The 20,336-nt window shown below is 43.4% G+C and overlaps 2 protein-coding genes across 7 annotated transcripts in view; both read left to right on the forward strand.

Moving 5' to 3' along the window:
* The window catches only part of LOC105693619 (neuronal calcium sensor 2), a 30,187-nt gene extending 14,522 nt beyond the window's left edge, over positions 1-15,665 (forward strand). For 3 of the 5 annotated variants that reach the window (XM_012413664.3, XM_012413665.3, XM_012413663.3), the window contains exons 2-5: positions 2,470-2,588; positions 4,448-4,591; positions 9,571-9,699; positions 10,621-15,665. In XM_012413664.3, coding sequence (XP_012269087.1) covers positions 2,478-2,588; positions 4,448-4,591; positions 9,571-9,699; positions 10,621-10,797 — 561 coding nt within the window. In that variant the 5' untranslated portion in view covers positions 2,470-2,477 and the 3' untranslated portion in view covers positions 10,798-15,665. Of the gene's footprint in view, positions 1-1,089; positions 1,109-2,469; positions 2,589-3,973; positions 4,128-4,447; positions 4,592-9,570; positions 9,700-10,620 lie in introns of those variants that run through there. The other 2 variants (XM_048654780.1, XM_048654781.1) reach the window with 2 other exon arrangements.
* Positions 1-20,005, forward strand: part of LOC105693618 (neurocalcin homolog) — a 35,004-nt gene extending 14,999 nt beyond the window's left edge. For both annotated transcript variants that reach the window (XM_048654778.1, XM_012413661.3), the window contains exons 2-5: positions 16,130-16,333; positions 16,426-16,544; positions 16,765-16,953; positions 17,072-20,005. In XM_048654778.1, the coding sequence (XP_048510735.1) occupies positions 16,264-16,333; positions 16,426-16,544; positions 16,765-16,953; positions 17,072-17,266 (573 nt within the window). In that variant the 5' untranslated portion in view covers positions 16,130-16,263 and the 3' untranslated portion in view covers positions 17,267-20,005. The remainder of the gene's footprint in view (positions 1-16,129; positions 16,334-16,425; positions 16,545-16,764; positions 16,954-17,071) is intronic.
* The last annotated feature ends 331 nt before the right edge of the window (positions 20,006-20,336 follow it).

Here is a 20,336-nt window from a genome sequence, read left to right on the forward strand (position 1 = left end):
CCTTCTCCGTTCGGAGTCGTATCAGAGGAAACTCTAGATTCAGCATTTCATTCAACATCGATCGTTATCAAAGAAATTCACGGTCGAAAATCATTCCGAAACCATTACATAACGTTTACGTGGCTCTATCACTCACTTTTTTTATCTCTATCCACGTTAATATTCAAACGTGCGGAAGCGTGAGCGATGAAAGCGAAAAAAAAAGTCCGAATGACAAATATTCGATATCCCCCTATCGATCCTGAACCTGCTCCAGATTACAAGTGCGCCAGTCTCGACTTACGCGTATTCAATTCGACCGACGAAGGCGAAGCGGGATTTTAAAGTTGGCGAGGATATCCATTCATCGTAGAAAATGAGCGATAGAAGAACGATCGCTGTCGGAATATTTTAACCTGCTGCACCGTGCCGGGTGGTCTTGTTTTCGTGAATAAAACTCTTTGTCTTTTGAAATTGGTATTTAAAGCAGAGTTGAAGGTACGCTGACGCTCACGTCTAGACAGCTAGTTCGTTTTTCATCTCTCTCTCTCTCATCTCTCCGTCACTTCATCACATAGTCCTATAAATCTATTTTTCAACGGACGAAAAGGAGTGGGTGCGAGAGGAAAGAACCTGTTTAACCGGGTACGGATTTTCATCTTTCGGTAGTAAAGCGAATTCAATGAATTCTATATTTCGTTGAGTTCGCGACACCTCTTATAAATTTGCACAACTGCCGGACGGATTAATCTCAACTCCTCCATCTGTCACCCGAGCTTTCGATAAGCGTTTCCATGGCATTTTCATAATCGGTTCAAGAATCTTGTCGCAGGCGGAACAATGGAAGGATAAAAAAAGAAATCAGAATCGGAGAAAGTTTTATCGTGCCAGACTAAACTTTCACCGTTGCGCTCTGGGACTTATTTCATCAATCAGCGTGTCCCGGTAGTTGACGTACACGTACGTACCTTACATCGTCGAGTGTACGGGGCACGTATTAGGGTCGAATATCGAATATTCAGGTAACACCAAAGGTAGAATCGTTAAACCGCTATTATAAAAAATTTATAGAATCTTCAAAGTGCGTCACGGTGCGAGGGGACAACCGGAGTTATTCTGGATTATGGAGGTGACTAAGTATTCTTACGACGTTGCTATACGAGCGCTGGTTTCACAACCGACGGTGTGATTGTTTGACGGTTTTCATCCCATTATTTGTCGTTACCGCTAGCGATGCTGGTGCTGTTAACAACTACTCGGTATCTGCCTCGTTGTCACGCTTCAAATTTCGACGAGCATCTAAAAGTACAAATGTTCTCATCCCCGTTCTGTTCAGGTCCGAAATTTCGACGGGAATTTATGGTCTCATATTTTTTCTCAATTCTTCAACCCTCTTGCCCGATATTTTCGGAAATAGGAACGTCAGGTATGCGTGTTGTCGATAATGTCCCTCGAGTGCTGCTTGAAATTCGCCGGTATTCCTACGAGTATGGCTCTGCGTTTGGTTCAATATTTGGAGAGTACTTTTCACGGAGAGGACTTTAACGACAACTCATTTGTAATGTGTACTGACCCGTATTTATATCACCTTATTATTTCTCGCATTTCCGTTACACTTGTATAAGACATGTTGATGTTCCAACTTTCGATATCAACATGGCCTTAAAAATGGGTCTGGATCACGAGTACGAAGATTGCAACGTTACACTACCGCGGACGTAATGATTCGGGTGAGATATAATTGCGACTCGACGCATTCGATGACGTCTTAACTCCCCCGATCGATTTACCTTTACTGCGATGCAACATCGGTGTACGTATGGTTATAAATGTATGGCACGTATACACTCGCTTGGAAATCTGATAAAAAAAGCTAATTATTTCCATCGTTGGATCCATTGTCCCCGGAAATTTGACTACGTAAGTGGATGGCTGGTGAAATGTACTTTCAATAATTCATGACCAAGCTTCTTATTGGCGCATTATTTTTTGCCCAATGTTCACCCACGCAACCGCGATGAAGTTTTGCGAATAAAAATCGAATACGAAATGGGAAGAACCTTTGAACTTTTGACGTGAGGCGGGATCGGTGTGATGGATTTTTTAGTCGAGCGAAATTATTTCTGCCGTTTGACGGACAATGTCACCGTTTATTTTCCGCGTCGGAAAATTAAGGGCTGCAATTTGGCAGGCCTTTTTTTTTCATATATATTTTGGACCGATTTAAGACTATCGTCAAAAAAAATTCAAACATACCCAGAATAAGGAACACCCTGATATACACCTGGTTGCTTTCTGCAAATATTAACATTTGCGCTATTTAACTGAGGTTCAAATTTTACGCAATGCCCAAATAAAATGAGAGGTACCGCAGGCAAATAAGTATCCAAGGTAGCCGTTCTCCCGACGAAGTAGTTCGAAAACTATTTTGCTTTATCTCTAGCTTAAATCTGTCAGACCCTTGTGACTCAAGGATCTCTTGTTTTCCAGTTTGAAAAATGGGGTGCTTCGGAAGCAAAGATAAACTGAGTAAAGAGGACATGGATTTCCTCCAGTCACACACGAGGTACGACGAGGCCACTATCAAGGAATGGTACAAAGGATTTAAGGTCAGTGTAAAATGTGTTATAAATTCTTTGATTCCCGAGAATAGTGTCTCGGTGAAACGGCGCCGTTTGCCGTTCCGTGACAGCAGGTATATAAACTCGGAGCGAGCTTGTCGGGGTTGTTCGACGGAGAAGGAATATTTTGACGGGCTCGTTACCTCCGGTGATCGGGTGAAGGGGCTCGCCTTCGTGTGCAGCGGCGACTTATTCTCACAATCGCTACGTCAAATGACTTCGTGTTACCGGCGGTCTAATTGTCTGCTGTTTTTTTTTCGTTGTCAGCCGAAACCTCCGCGTTTTATCGCCGGAGAACCAAAAGCGTAACGTAATTTCGCAGTTCGTCAATCGACTGGTACCTCGGGCTTCGCAACGACCCATGAATCCTCGAAATTACTCGCGAGCTTTCCCTGCGCGTAGAGAGAAGATTTTCAGTGCCGAATGGGTCGGCAGAGATCGTCGTACGTACAGCGGATAGGAGTGAGGTTTTTTGCACTTTCAACTGAATCCGTATTACGATACCAGACTTCCTCCGGCGCGATGTTACAGATTCAATGAGCAGCCTCTGCATATCTATAGCGTCTACCGCGGAGCGTAGACCGCATGCCGATTAAGTTATTTTCGTAAACCAAATTCCGTCGAAGAACCCTGACGAGTGGCGTTGCAAAATCGATTCATATCCGAAGCAGAAGTTCGTCATTTGTATACGCAGAGATTATAAAGTTTGCAAAAAAATGCAGCGACTGCGAGTGGAAGTTTGTGAAGTTGAATTTCTTTCGCGTATTGTATGTACGTAATACTCGGAGCGATGCGCACATCTGAATACCCACGATGCGATCTATGTTACACCATTGAATCGACCAAGAAAAGACGGAGTTAGCAATCCGTCGTTTCATTTCGTTCGAAACTCGTTGGCGCATTTTCTTTCTAAACTTTCGACTCAACACGCAACATTCTTCCGCCGCTGTGAATCGACGCTGATTTTTGGAGGAGAAAAGTTGAAATATCTCGGTCGGTTTTAGTCGTAGCTTAATACAATCGATGGATTCGTGTTTTTGATACGAGAATGTGTTGAAATACGTCGATCCTTATCTGGATGTATTTTATGCTCAAGAGCCCGAATTCGCTGTTGAAATTGATGCAAGGCTCACGTCGCAATGTGAATGAATAGGAAATGGCATTATTTGACGTTATAAAACCAGAATTGTCGATGTACGTACGTACAAAAGTCTCGCATGCGAGTTCTAGTGAACATCTTTTTAATAGAGAACATCGTTTTTGTTCAAATAATCAACGAGTCGCTTCCATAAAATAAACATGACACGTTGCGGCTTAAAAATATCCCAGTTACCATCCGATCGTTAAGAATATCTATTATTTCCCAGGATCCGAAGATGCGAGCCAACTGTTCAAATATCAAAATTGAACTACAATAACTCGCTGCATGATATTATATGATATGTACATTCATCTGCATCTTCATATACGCACTAGTCATTCGGCGGCTCTTTCTCTTCGTCACATCCCGTTCCAGGTGCTCTCCAGGTATTCAGTCTCGGTTCATTTTTAAAATCACATAGTCGAGCCCCTCGGCGGAAAGTATTTGGCTTTATTTTTTTTCCCAATACCGATGTTCGTATCGCATCTTTAATTCTCATTTATAGCATTATCCAGTTTATTTTAGCGGGGTTGACTTTAGTGAGAGATGAAAGTGAGCCTTGGACCGACTCGCGGGTATTCCGCGTCGGAGTTCAGAGCATTTTCACGATTCTCGAACCGTGGGATTGGACACATTTGACATACGAACATATGAATATACTCTATTTGCATAACTCAGTGTTTGTTGTTTTTTTTTTTGTTCACAGCAAGATTGTCCCAACGGGAGGTTGACACCGGCCAAGTTCGTCGACATGTACAAAATGTTTTTCCCCTCGGGTAACGCCGAAGAATTCTGCGATCACGTCTTCCGCACATTCGACATGGACAAGAATGGCTACATCGATTTCAAAGTGAGTCAATCGCCATATCCGAGTTCATGCGAGACATCACCTAATGATGCCACTCTTTCATTGATATTATTTTCGTACTATCGCGCGAAACAATATCCCCCATCTGACTACTTCGCAACTGTCTTTGCGGTGGCTATAATGGCCGTTGTTCGATTAGTTTTCATTGCCCCTAGTTCACGATGATCATTGCCGGTTGACGAGTGACTATACGCGTAGGGTATCCTCGGATTGTACAAGTTCCGGACAACCGTCTAAAACTTCTTGACTAAAACTTTCGTGCAAAAATGATAAAGCTCATCGAAACAGAGAACGAGCTTTTCCCCACCGCGAAGGCCGTGTGCAATTTATTGTTAGTTTAAAAATTATTACGTCAACCTTTGCCGCAATGGAATCGTCGATGTTTTGAACAAACGGCGCGCACCACGTCCCTCCCTGATTCTACTAGTTAGATTTCCTGACATTTGACGTCGGTGTATACGCGTTCGATACTCTTAACAGCTAGTCTCTTCGCTTTTGTGCCCGGAAGGGACGTCGTCGGAAACACGGAAGCGAAACAAAAGAGACTATTCGCCTCGCCAGCGAGGTCGTCCGATTCGCGATTCGTGTCAAGTTGGCTGGGGACACGTTTTATAGATTCAATTATTATAGTTTTTTTTTTTTTGCGTCACTGTTTCCTCCTGCGGCAATAATCGAACGTTTGGCTCGGCTGCGAAGACCACTGCTGCAGATCGAACAGCGTGGCTATTGCTTCGATAATAGACACGTCGCACGAATTAACGCTTCCAACGGTCGAATACCAACCGATTGCAGAATAAAATTATCGGCGTTGCGAGAAGCTCACGTTTCTAATAACACATTGTTACCGCCTGCAAGGACAGAAACTCATTCGAGTTATAATATAATTGCAGACGTTCGAACGTACGTCTCGCTCGTCTCGTGCCCGCTCGAAGTGTGTCTTGCATCAAAACACTGTATTGCATAGAGTCGAGCGCGTGACCCGAGTCAAGAGTCGAAAAAATGTACGGAAAGGCAAATGGACAAACGGATGCTTCCAACGTATTCAGTTGCCGGAGTAATCGTGGGGACGCGACAGCGATAACATCGATTCGTTCGTTATGCTACATTCCTTTTCCCCCTTTTTGGTCCTTCTTATTTTTACCTTCCGTTCATCAGTCGAGCCGCACTCCCAAACCCATTACCTTCTGATATACCGCATACGGCGGTGATGCGATAGCGCGAAATATGGATAGTCCATATATTTATAAGTAGGGAACCGATAAGTCGGACGTCGGAAGGGAGAACAGCCCTCAATCTTCGATTCCCTCCACTTGGTGAACACGACGTCGCCCGACGTCGAGATTACCATCGATCGCCGCTCCTCAGCTCTCTATCTCATAATGTTCGTTTCAATCTTCAACGCTAATTGAAAGTTCTTCTCACGTAATCGGAATGAGGATTCATTCGGGTTCATCGTTCGCTTTTCTCTCGAATGGAAATTCGTCGCTCAAAATCTCTATCGCCACGTCAGACTTCGACGTCTGGATTAGTACCGGTTGATACATCAGCGCAGCATCGGTATCCCGCATAGCTCGAGAAGACAAAGTCAGCTTCCAAACGACAGAAGCACGAATCGATTTACATTACGTTGTAGATATAGCGACATGGACTTCACTTGAAATTTAGTACACAACGCCTTGTATTACATTCGATTAACCACGTACTCCGCCCTGCCAGATCTCAGCAAATATTATTCAGCGATTCGTGACTGCTAATATCAACAGATATGAACGTTGGTTCTGCAGCACGCCAAGGAGCGCAGGTATAGAGAAATTTAACCCGCTGAGCTACCGGAGAACACCGGATGAGCGATAATGGGGTAACTGCGCTGGAACTTTAATAATTTTATCGTTGAAGCCGGGAAACCTTTCCCGAATCCGTTATTCACCACCGATTGCGAACGCTTTTCGACACACGCGAGCGGCGAACCTTCCGCTCGGGGTTCTCGTTACTCGATCGAGTTTTCCTGAGATTATTTCCACGAGATTTCGTCCCCACCTACGCCCGAGAACGGTCGTCTGATAATCATAATTATCCCGCTTCATCCAAGTTCGTAATTTTTTCCTCACAATTAGGTATGAATTTCTCATACAGCGCTGTTATCGGCTGGGTTGAATCAAATCTCATTTAACCCCGTGATTAATCTGTATCGCTTTATTTATTACCCTGTACGTTGTAATGTGAATTGTGATTGTGAATTTTGGCATTCTTTAGTCGCACCGTCACGCAAAGTTTCAAGTCCCCAAATTTCTGTACGGTAATTGACTTTTGCCGCTGTGAACTTGTTAATTTATCGATTTCGCACCAGAGGTATTTTAGAAAAATCTGCTTCATGATTATTTATCGCTGAAGCGACGAATGTGCTTTTCCCGCAGTCTCGCGAATTTAAAATAAAATCATTTGAATCATTCCGAGCGCAAGTGGAGAGACTAGAGATACCTTCCACGAAATTCTCCTGACTACGCCAGTTTTGTTCGCTATTATTTCTGAATTTTCCATTTTTCGCAAGTAAGAGAAAAAGAAGAAAAGGAGAAAAAAAAAACATAGTTCCATAGACGACGAGTCTTATCTCTCTCGTTAAAAATTACAGTCCGCGGTCCTTCGAAGTTTGATTCTTTTTATTCGACTTACCCGCAACGACGAAACGCATGCTCAGCAGAGTCCGCAGCCAGAAGTCACTGGCGAGGAATCAATGCAGCGATATAGTTTGGCAAGAGGTTGGTTACGTGAATACCGCGGTAATACCCCGAGCACGATCCGCGGTACCTCTCTCAGGCTCTGGCTCTGCCGATTGTATTTCACATCGATTAACTCGTGGAAAACTTTAATAGCGTCTGAATTCGTTTACGTATATGCGCATAAAAATTTCGGGGACTAACGAATCGTCGCGAACGCTGTCGAGAACTAATCGTCCCGTCTCGACAACAACGAACCGGATTACAACCCGGTGACCCTAACGTGACCCTAACGTGATACAAAGTCAGCGTTACAGTCACCGTACTAACTTCGTCGGACACGTTAGACCGTTTATTTACTATGGCTGACTCGAACCGAAATGACCCCTGTGAAGGTCCGCTGTACGAGATGCTAAAAATAACAGAAATAACAAGCTGCGTACGACCCGACAATTCCTCAATCCCTCGTACGTTGTTAGTTCCGAAATGAGAAAATTGAATTCGCACGAATTGTTGGCATGAAGTTTTTTTTTCATTTGTTTGCGGTAATATTTAACGTAGATCTAGACAACCACCGTGGTCCACGTATGCATGTACGTACGTGCTCGCAAGCAACAAGGGCTGTTATTCCCTCCCTTGACTCTTTTCTCCAACTCATGTTATAATGACAGAAATGGGACAGTCTCGAGGATATAGGGCTGAAACACGCGATACAACATTTATCCGTTGCTATATATTTCGAGGTCAATTAGATTCCCAGATCTGCCCTCCGATAGTCCCACCGTCGAGTGCAGTTTGATGCGATCCGCCCCCTAATTAATTTGCGCTCGAAATTTCTTTGAGGCAACCAATTGGACCGGAAAATTCGGGAAACCTTGGTCTTTCGCGCAGGGTTGTACCGAATCGCCGCGAGGGTCCTCCCTTTTCACCGGCCTTGCTTCACATTCGCGGAGCAATCGATATCGAGACGAGTTAATGGAAAAATATCAGTTGATCGAGAAGCAGATACAATCGTGCAATCGAATCAATCGTCCTCGCACCAGCGGTAGTTGTATCGCCGGACTGCAGAAGGTTCTCTTTTCTGCGTGTAAGTAGGTAGCCGGTGCCGGACCTCCTTGGTGCGGCCGTCGTTGACGTACGTACAACCACCGCCGCGGGATACGAGCTCGTCGACCGTGAATTATTAATTATTGCACGTCGCGCTGCGCAGAATGTGATCTCGACCTAAATCTGAATAAGGTATGAAGTTACGCACCGTATCACTCCAACGGCGCGTTTTCACTCGTCTTACCATCATTTCTAAATATATATCACGTATTCACGATTCGTGCGATATTCACCCTATATAGAATCGCGCCGTCTCGATGTACGTTACAAGTATAAGTTCTCCCTTGCGCTTGGAAACCGTCGCGAGCCTCGATAGTGATTGCGTATCCTTCCGGGTTCAAGTTTTCTTTTTCTTTTTTTTTCAATAATTGTTAAACGTCGAACAAAAGGAGACAACGCGTCGATACGACGGAGGCTGCACTGCGACACGGTCGCTCGCTCGAGAACGACGGATCTCATCATCGTGGTATTGTGGTGTTGCACGCGCCCTACATAGTACATGGCTCCTCGGTCGGCTTGTACGTACGTGCATGTAACTTCTCGTCTTCGTGAGTATCATCAAAATAAGAGCGTAGCGAGCTTCGTACCCGGGGCTGCGACCGAAGCTAAGGATCGCAATGCGGACGAAGTATAGCCAGGGTACAGGATTGGTAGGGTCAATATGAAGTGAGACCCTCCAGGGGTCACGTGGACCAGTAAAGAGGTAGAGCGCACCTCCACCTCCGCCGCACTTCTTCCCTTCTATTTGTACATCTATCTACCTGAGGCGTCGACCGACCTAGTTCGACCGCCTTAGCTTCTATACGCTGCTTTTAGCTAGGCTGGGCAAAACTCGGCGGATGCTGCCCGCGAAATATCGTACCCATCTCATCGTCCACCCCGAATCTCGCATCCGATCCGCGATCGGCCTGCGCTGCGTACAATTATGCATAATGAAATTCGTTCGGTTTGGAATTCAAGTACCCGACTATAATCGATCCGCAGTTATCGCCTGGAAATCCGGTAGTATGATATGGTAGTATCTGCGAGTTCGAATGGACTCTGATTTCTAGGTTCAAGTTCCGCAAAATAATCCCGAACAAGCCTTAATGGCGATCTGTTGCTACATTTTTCCAAGCGTAACGCATCGTTGTGTTACAGGAGTTCTTGCTGGCGATCGACGTAACATCCAGCGGGACGCCGGAAGAAAAATTGAAGTGGGCCTTCCGAATGTACGATGTTGACGGTAACGGTGTCATCGACATCCAGGAAATGACGAAGATTGTACAGGTAACGATATTTTGCTCCTCCCGTTCAGCCGTGTGGCGAGAGTCCAGACTCGTCAGATACAATCGAAAGAAATCGGCAATAACAAGATTGTCCTGGTCGTACCACGGGACTCCTTCTTTCTTTTGGCTTTCTTCCTTACGGACCAAGTCAGAAACTCGGCCGTCTAGGCACCTCGCTCATCTATGGAACGACCTTTTTCACTTCGCGAGACCAATGCGCGAAACCCCGTTGTAATCGATAAATATAAAGGCAAGTGCGGGTATAGCTGACATGACTCCCGAACGTCTGGACACGTACCAATTTCCGTCTTAGAATTCGGTACTGGGAGCCTTGCACTGTCGCCAGGGCGAAATTGGGTCGAGGAACTTGACTAAATCATTTCATTCGTTCTACTCGAAAGTGCCAGAAAAAAAATTCGTCCACTAGTAGATAATACGTTCGAAAATATTCAAAAGCAAGTTACAGCTCGGTCCAACGTTGGTCATCGCTACAATTCGCTGTGAAATACGATTACTATTCGCCGATCGATCGAACCACGTTGAATTTCAACGGACACCATACCGCACCGCACGTCAAATCGATAATAGAACGGACAGCTAAAAATTATGGCGATTAAACCGGCTCGGTCGCGATCCGTGGTTTTGTAAATCGAGTCACCGAATAATCGGTGTACGACGAATGATCATCCGGTTGGGCATACCGCTAACTATCTGTGCTCTAACGTTCCACCCCAACATCACGAGTCACAAATATGGTAAAGTTCTCGTGGTCTTCACATGCGCAACATGGTCACAGAAAAATTTCGGGAGCATCGAATAGCGCTGCGGGATTGTTACGTTGTAATAAAATGTCCGGGGCTCGGGGCTTCCGGTCGACCTCGCCCAGAAACGGTGCAAACTTTTGTTGACCCGTATGTTTCAGGCAATTTACGACATGCTCGGAGCGTGCTCGAGCAACCGACCGGCTGACAGTGCGGAGGAACGAGCGAAGAATATATTCGCAAAAATGGACGAAAACAATGACGGACAGCTAACGCAAGAAGAATTCTTGAAGGGGTGTCTCCAGGACGAAGAGCTCTCCAAGATGCTGGCCCCTTAATCACGTTCCGCATCAACGAGATAAGATAAAGCGCTCCACAATATAATTCCAATAATATTTCAATTTCATAAGTCGCTACGTACGAGGCTTGAATTCAGGCGTACACACGTGTAGGGTGATTATTTTTTTTTGGGGAGGGGGTGGGGTGATGGGGGGGGGGGGGGTGGGGGCGGGAGCCGATACTTGAAATCTGACTATTTGTACAAGTGATAGATTTTTCAACAACTGTGCTGTGCTCACGACAGCCGAAATTACCTCAATGTCTCAGCTCTTGTGAGTGAATTTAAAAAAATTGGTCTACTTTCCTTGTCCCTTCCCCGGAATTACCTTGTACGTTAGAAATTCATCAACGATCAGATCCGACGACGTGCTCTGTTCGGACGATGCAAAATTGTTCATTTGTTCGTATTTATGTTGGAGAATTTTTCGCAAGGTTGCTCGCGATTAAACGAATGGGCAATGAAAATTTGAACAACGGAGAGGCAGGACGGGTTGATAAAAAATAACACGTACGTTAACGTCAACGATGGATGGACGCGAATGAATATTCCAACTATCCGACCGCGGATGATGAGATATCGAAGGTTGTGGGGGACGTTGCCACGTGCCATTTGTTGTACAAAATACTCTTAAGCTAGACACGCGTCGTATTCTATCTGAATCCATTGATCGGTCGATGTATAATATTTATCGATAGCAAAAGTAGAGTCGATCAATTGCGAATTATTCGACGATCGTTCATTATCTTGTAAGATCGCATTTGTTTCCAGCCTCCAAGCTGCTGAATTCACGTATAAAACTCTCTACGTAAGTACGTACATGCAACTGCATTTACGAGGACACGGATCATGGTGTTCACTATATCATAAGGCTTTGACAATTACATCGATTCCAGTCGATTACTTAGTAAACCTAATTGAAATATATTACACTTAAAGGTACATTCCATAGATTGGCGAATGGATAATTAACGCGGGGATATATTCTGCGAACGACTAGCGACCGAAGCGATTTTGTACAACTCGTTCGCAAGCGGTGCTTCGTGAAAATGAAAATTCGTGGGTCAACGGATTTTTTTGTATCAGAAATCAATCGGTGTTTATTAACCTTACGCGATAATTAAATGATTCAAACGTGAAATGGGATCTCCGTTTCGACCATTAATTTTACGATCGAAAAATATTTCAACTCCCCAAATTCGATATGGAATTTCGCCGCGTCGCAGCAATCAATTCTAAATAAAGGCCCCCGACCTCGGTCACTTTTCACGTAGGTATTCTCGATCTTCATTCTTAACCAGCATTCGAATCTGATAGATATCACATTCGTCCTCATCGTACCTCTACGCGATCTGTAGCTTTTTCATTTTCACCTTAGTGGAAACGAGTCACCGGGGTGGCATTTTCGACGCTCCGCAGTTGTCGCATAATATACCCTCGGTCGTACTTAATAATATCTCGATGTCAAGCACAAAGCTTCTCGCGCTTGCAAAATTTCTTGATATCATTCGATTGTTAGATTCAGAAGTTTTGCAATAAATATAATATGATACCAATAAAGTGACGAAGGAGGAAAATATATGCCAGCCGAATATTAACGGCTTCGGTATACAGGGTTATTCAATTCAATCGACGAGGCCCGATTTTGTTGGAAACAAAGAACGATGCGAAAAAAGTTCCATACAAAAGTAACCGGGTTGAAAAAAGAGGTGAAAAGTTTTGATACCGAAATTGATTCAGGTGCAGGCGTCGTCAAGATCAGGCAAAGATGACTTCAATGTTTGAAGTGGGACTCCATATTTTTTCTCTCGCCGTCTGACTGACCAATAAATTTGGAGTCAACAGAGTACCGAAGTACGAGTGACCTTGAATAACCCGGCTGCTACCACCGTATCAACATTGAGCGGTCGAGCGCCACGATATCACGTTCTACGTCGCTGACTCCTCGCATGTCGATTCAAAGTCACTTGTTCTTCGGTTCTTTTTATTCAAAATGAATCGGTCCCTCGGACGTCGGAATAAAAAATACGGAGCACTGTTTCAAATACCGAAGTTGCCCTTTGCCTGGCCCTGGCACCGCCACCAGGATCAATTTCCGTATCAGAACTTTCTCCCCCTCTTCGAATCCGCTAACTTTCGTATGAAACTTTCTTTTTTCCGTCGTTTTTCGTTTTCGAGGAGTCGGGTCTGATCGATTGAAAAATGAATAATGTTGTATACGTATGTATATTATAAGATTCAACCAAACATAATATTATGTAAGGGGGATACGATATCTGCACACCAGCTAGCATTTATATGTTATTACGTATGGTAAATAATAATTAAGTACAGTATCATATACGCATTAATATAGTACGGTAATTATTGAAATATAATGTTATTGATCAACTGACGATGGCATATGCGAAGTGCATGTGACAACGAAAAAGAAGTTTGTCAGTTCTAACGATAAGTAGAAAGACGCACTTCACACGCATGCAATTTTCACGTAATTTGATAAAGAGAGTTTCACGTGGGCGTGCGACCGCGGAAGGCGACGATTATTCGACAGGCAGTCGAGTTACCGAGTGCCAAGAGCTTCGAACCCGACCGTCGCTTTCGAAAGTCTGGTCGAAATCATCAGAGCCGCGGAACATTTGCTCGCCCACAATTATTTTATTAGGCGCTAACGGCCATGGTTTCCTCGAAAACGAACACTTTTTGTAGCTGGTGAAATTTTCGACTCACTCTACAGTCTACACACTGTACTTGTAATATTAAATTTTACTTCCTAATCACTGTAGAGCGGATAAAATTATCAAAGCTCACGTCATCTGAAATTCTTAGAATCTAGACAAGCATAAGCAAAAACATAGACTAGTGTCTATTGTAGTGATAGCATTCGACCAATTGCATGTTCTGATTAGGAGAGAAGAAACTAGATGAAGCAAAAGATTTGCGATGCAACGCGAGTTGTCGTCGCCGATCTCACGACAATCGATCATCGTGCTATTAATTATTAAACGACACGTACCGCGTATTCGCACGTTGTCCGTGCGCTGGTGATCCTATATGATGTTTCGAACCGGATATGTCAAAGTAGCACATTAACTAGCGCAACTACATATCATATCGAATTGTATTCATACCGAAGTGTATCTTCTAACCGACGACTAATGTTTTCTTTTTCGCAAGCTAATTTTACCGTACGATACGGACGACCGAGTAAATTTCAACGGAAACCCGTACGTATGTGAGTACATCGCATCTATGATTCCATCCGCCTGGGTCATGAACTCTCCGGGTCTTTGGTTGCATCTCCGGTACACTACCTTCGATCATTCCTCTTTACAGCTCTTTCACGGCACTGATACGTTTTTCGAGTTAGAAATATATTCAATCAAGCCTCGTTTAGCCGATTAGTTTTCAGAGTTGTAATTAATTGTCGCGCACGCTTCTCTTCAGTCTTGTGAAATTCTCTGCCAAGTTTTGCTATTCGCACCTGTAATCAATATCGTCGTGGCAATGAATTACCATAAATATCGCGTCGACTTAATTCAGGCGAGATCGGAACTCAAAAAACTGACGCCGAGAAAAGTGGGTCCCGATTCATAGAGAGGGTCGAATCTCATCCTTTCTGCGAACGTTGTCGGAGGATGAGACAAAGTGCAAGGTTGGATGGACGACGATTCCTATGAGGCTTGATGGTCTGGTAGCGTGAGGCGGACGGGCAACACGCGGGAAATTTGGCCAAGTTTCCATTCGACGTGATAAAATATTTCATAACTGTAACACGTGTCGCAACGGACGTGATTATACAGAGTCTCCCGAATCAAAGGTCGCGCACAAGCTTTCGCGAATTACGCATCTTTTGTACACTATACGTTGTAAATAATGTCACACGATATAACGTCGGTAGCGTTCACGAGGCGATAGCCGATGGTTATCGTAACCATGACCGAGTACAACACGAAATTGCTAACGTAACAACGTACGTTGGTAAGAAATTTCACAACTTGAAATCAATGAGAAACTTTCCCAACGGATATCACTCGGCACACCTACCTATCTGATAGGGTTGCGCGTCTGATCAGCGGCCGCAGGACGGCTGCGGGGTCATCAAATCGGGAAATTGTAAATAAGTCTTGCCACTTTATCGATCAGAGGTGCAACCCTACAAGATTCGGCTTTCAGAAATCATTTGGGATTTGTCATTCTGGTCAGTATGTGCGGGAAGTTGCATTGGTTTTGAAATTTACGTGCGCTGTAAATGTGCAAAAGCAACAAAGTGGGAGAATCGTATAACGACTGCTACGCTCGGGGGTTTTCCATGATTTCAGACTACTCTTGATCTAATCCGAACGAAAATCGGAAAGTACATAGGTATACCGACGAATAACAAATAAAATGTCAACGGAACACAAACTAGGGATTATGAGAATTTGATTCGATTAAGCAATGAATATTATACACTCGCATATAAATTTTATATGCTTAATATAATAACATGTATGAATTCTGTACTACCATGTCATCGTAACGATTAATGAGAAATATACAGAATTATTGTACTCATATGGACAGCGATGGCCAGCTTTACATGCGTTCGTATTCTTTGCCATTGACATGCTTGCATATATACAAATATATGTATAGAAACTATACGTACACAGACGCACACTCACACAATATATAAATACATACACGATACACACATGTATATACGTTTATGTTGTTTATATATGTTTATACAAATACTTTTCGCATTTGAATATGCGTATACTCCTGTATACACGTCACTGTCACTGTCACTGTCACCGTTATCATCGTCATCGTCATCGTCATCGTCACCAGCATCATTATTAAAATAAATCCTTCTATGCTCTACGAATGGAACATCATTAACCCTGGCTCGATTTTTTTTCTGTTTCAGGCAATGCGAACGAAATATAGCTGTGTGTGATTTGTTTTGCCACCGTGGTGAGATTGTGCCGAGTGATTGTGAACGTAAATGTGTGCGACGAATAGCGACGGAGTGTGTGTCTTCTTGGCGGGGATAGCAATTTTAACAAGTTGAAAAATTTGAGTACACCCGCGGTCGGAGCAAAAGATCAAAATTCCGAATTGTATTCGGTCGACCGTGGGGGTAGACAGTCGCGTTTCCGTTTGATTCCTCGTCGATTTACTCGAGGCCGTAACGAGATCAAATCGACGCCCCCCGATCCGACAATTATAATCCTTGATCAAACAAAGATAATGAATACCGGCCCTCCGACAACTACGATCCAATCGTAATTTAGCGCAATCCGGTATCTTTCTCATTTGTAATGGAATTTTTGCTTTTTTTCTAGGCCTGACTGGTGTGGGTTGCCAGTCACCGCGCCGCCAGCGCTGAACTTTGCCAGTAGGGTAGTAAATTAGCTAATAGGTATTCGAACGCAATCGACGATCCTGCGACATTAGGCGGGCTTAGAGGCCATCGACGATGGGAAAACAAAACAGCAAACTCAAGCCGGAAGTGTTGGAAGACCTCAGACAAAACACCGAGTTCTCGGGTGAGGTGTACAACCTACTTTTCTTGATAATTTTTAACGGTGCCGATAGTTTCGTTGACTGCATATCGATTGTCTACCTGCATTCTCGATAGATGCCGAGATCCAAGAATGGTACAAAGGTTTCTTCAAGGATTGTCCGAGCGGCCACTTGAGTGTGGAGGAGTTCAAGAAAATTTACGGCAACTTCTTTCCGTACGGCGACGCATCGAAGGTATTACTTGAAAATATTGTTATCGCATAGAAATAACGAATATAACGAATTGCGAAGGGAATCAATCAATGGTCATACAAGCTTGCGTAATTTGTCACGCGTGACGAACGACTTTACAAAAGATCGAGCCGTTGTTCGTAGCTGCAGCGGCGGCCGTAGTGACTCCTTGTATTCGTCCATTTACGGCTACAATCTAAGGATTCGAATGGTGTATGATCAGTTTGCAGAACACGTGTTTAGGACGTTCGACGCGAACGGGGATGGAACTATCGATTTTCGGGAGTTTCTTTGCGCCCTGAGCGTCACATCCCGTGGTAAACTTGAACAGAAACTCAAATGGGCATTCGGCATGTACGACCTGGACGGTAACGGATACATCTCGCGGCAAGAGATGCTGGAAATAGTGACGGTAAGATATTAAAAACGTGAGAACGGAATGAAAGAGGGGTGTCATTCGCCGCGGAATTCGTCACCGCGATCGCATAGCGAAATGCTCGATTAACGCGTTGTTCGTGTTGTGATTTCAGGCGATCTACAAGATGGTAGGCACCGTAATGAAGATGCCGGAGGACGAATCGACGCCGGAAAAAAGAACGGACAAGATTTTCCGGCAAATGGATAAAAACAAAGACGGGAAACTTTCGTTAGACGAATTCATCGAGGGAGCGAAGAGCGATCCGTCCATAGTACGGCTGTTGCAGTGCGATCCGCAGGCCCAGTGAGTGCTCGGGCCCGACAAGATCGTGCGGCTGACCGCGACACGCGTCCGGAGCCAGGCCCAGTGGCACCCGGTCATCCCGATAAGTTGAAACCAACGCAGCGGAGGGGTAAGAACCCGTGCCTCCTGCCCTAACTTCTCCTTCTTGTTCTCGATATTCTTCTATAATTCTATTCCATCTACGTTTTCGCATTTCCCTCCGGAAATTTGAAAACCTTGAGCGGCGTTGTTTGGTACGCACAGAAAACGATTTCGCTGGTGAGCGCATCATAATTTTTGTAAAATGGCTTCCGGATAAAAATATTAAAAAAATATGATATCCACGTGTCACCGGTACATCTCCACATCTCTAATTCAATCCTTACACGTTATGAATAAATTTTATGGACAAGAAAACTAACGATAGTTAGCGATCAAAATTATTTTCTCGCTTCCAAATGCTGATCTTCCAAGTTCCTCGAACGGCAATTGTTCAATGATATATGAATTGTGAAAGATAATCGTGTCTTTGTGTCGCTTATTTTCAAAACTTACCTTCCTCTTCTTGCATCTCTCTATAACTTGTTACTTTGACTTGTCGGGTCGCCGTTCCCGCATAGGTACGTACAAATGTCTGTCGCAGTTGGGTCGGGCCCGACCATCCGGGAGGACTTCCGGGCCCACGACGCATGCACTGACCGCTAGCTATAGATGGTTCAAGTCCCGCTCTGACGAGAAGCAAAATAATCTCGATAAACACGAATTGACAAAACGGGGTATTACGTATTGCGAGGAGAGTTCCGCAGCATGCAATGTCAAAAGTATCGACCGGGGTTCGGATAATGTAAATTTAAAAGAATATTTTTCATCCAATCATGGATCCAAATGGTGCCTATGTTTCTCGATCGCGAAGCTACACCTGTGAATTTACCCGATGACGTAACCGCCGATATTCCGTGTGGCTTTCGGTCGTTGCTTCGCAACATGCAGCGGTAATTCACCACCGACGAGAGACTAGCTTATCGTTAGTTTTCAAATGATACCAGCGAGCTTTTCAGGCACCCCGTCGCCCACCAAATCCATGCCTCTCGAGAAGCTGGATGCCCGAAGCGGTGTTGTTTCCGAGTAGGAAATCCGCAGTGATTTTTTATGGCCAGAGGATACACGTATAATTATATGTAAAATTAACCGATCGGGACGAAGAGGACCGCGAATCCTTTCCACTTAAATTCATTTAGGAATTCCTCGACCGAACCGACTACGGGTCATCGGCTCATTGTTTTTGTGTCGGATATCTTCTGTACTCAAATTCACAGATGTACTTCAGGCTAATCGCAAGTGAAAACGATCATCCCCGTAAACGTGAAGTGAAAAGTGGAATTTCATTTTATCTCCATGTTCCGATCAACGTTTAAAGTTATCCTAACTCGAGACGAGATGAATCAAATTTTTCCAACATTACAGAATTTTCCGTAACAATTCCAATAAAGAAATGTGATAACACTTGGTCTTGCAATGGGATCCCGAGCTGCTCGCTCGCATCAGCTGATAGTTATATCAACTACAATTTCCATATTTCCTCCTGGGTGATGACGATCACCCACTGTCGCTTATTGCGAGAATTATACACATAGAGGATGATGAAAATCATGAATCATTTTCCAATAGAAATCACGTTATGAAAATATTAGCGAGTCCTGGTGGGTGTCACAAAAAAAAGTATGCAGAACGACAAGGAGATCGTCACACACGTCGCAGTTGACGATTTATTTTTTGTTGCGTGCGACAGATGAAAGAATACCGATAAAGATTATTACGTGAATATAAATACTGACCTAAAGAACCTGAGCCGTTGTCATTTGTGTAGCGCTGATTATTAACTGTAAAAATACTAAAAGTGCGTTGCCAACAAATATGTGAAAAGTTAGCAATGTACAGTTATTATAATTAATACTTTCATCGTCGTCATCATCATCATCACCATCATCATGATCATCGTCGTCGTCGTCATCATCGTTATTATCATCTTCAGAATAAATAGGCGGTTATTATTTTTCGGAATATTGTCATAGTTTATGCCGTATCTTGAGAGCGTTACGCCTTATACCAGGTAAAATAATACGATTGATAGGTACTACATACTAAGATTGTAGGATAAAAAAAAATTTGGGCGTAAGTTTGACTTTGTTTTGTCGTTGCTCTTACACATTTTCTCGTTACCACTTGACTCTTATTAAATCACTATCTAACCTTTGTAAAACCTATTCTGATATAACTATATAAACTTACGCTGTCCAGGCGTCGTGAGATGACCAAATTAACGCTCATTATTACCGCGCCAATCCTTTTCGGCTGTACCTAGTTAATTAGAGCACTTACACATACATGAATATTACAGTATATTGTACTATATTATATTATATCGTATATGATATCATATATGTATATCTCCTTTCATAACCGATACATTTGTTCATTTCTTGCTCATTATTGAATAATTGATCTACCAAATTATATTATACTCTACTACTTGATGAATCATTGAGGATATTAGATGATAACAATAAAGAAATTCAATCGCTAAAGCAAATTTGATGTGAGTTATTATTATAAACTAATGTATTAGACATATTACATAGATGTGACGAAAACAAAATAATAAAAAGAAAAAAAACGAACAAATTGTGATTTGGCCTGTATGCCTGTATAATTACGTCAAGCTAAAAAAAAAAAAAAAAAGATACATTATATATATCATTCATAATATATCATACTTACAAGAATATTGTTATATCGATACGAGATACGAAGGGTACCGGGTGTTATATGAAGGAACAATTTTGAAGCAATAAATACATTCAAAAAATGAATAAACGAACAAATAACTCGCAAACACAATACCTCAAGATATGCGAACTGACCAAGTTCGATGCCGGAATTCAACACTTACCATTTCTTCGCAAGTAAGTGGTGTTACCTTCCGCCAGTGGCCATCGACGTTATTCTTCCAATGATGTTTTATGCCCTCGACACACCGTGTCAGATTTACGTTCAACGGATTTGATAAAATTACCGTACTTCTACAAGTTTACCCA

This window comes from Athalia rosae, chromosome 4 (assembly GCF_917208135.1).
Source record: "Athalia rosae chromosome 4, iyAthRosa1.1, whole genome shotgun sequence".
NCBI classification, from domain to species: Eukaryota; Metazoa; Arthropoda; class Insecta; order Hymenoptera; family Athaliidae; genus Athalia; species Athalia rosae.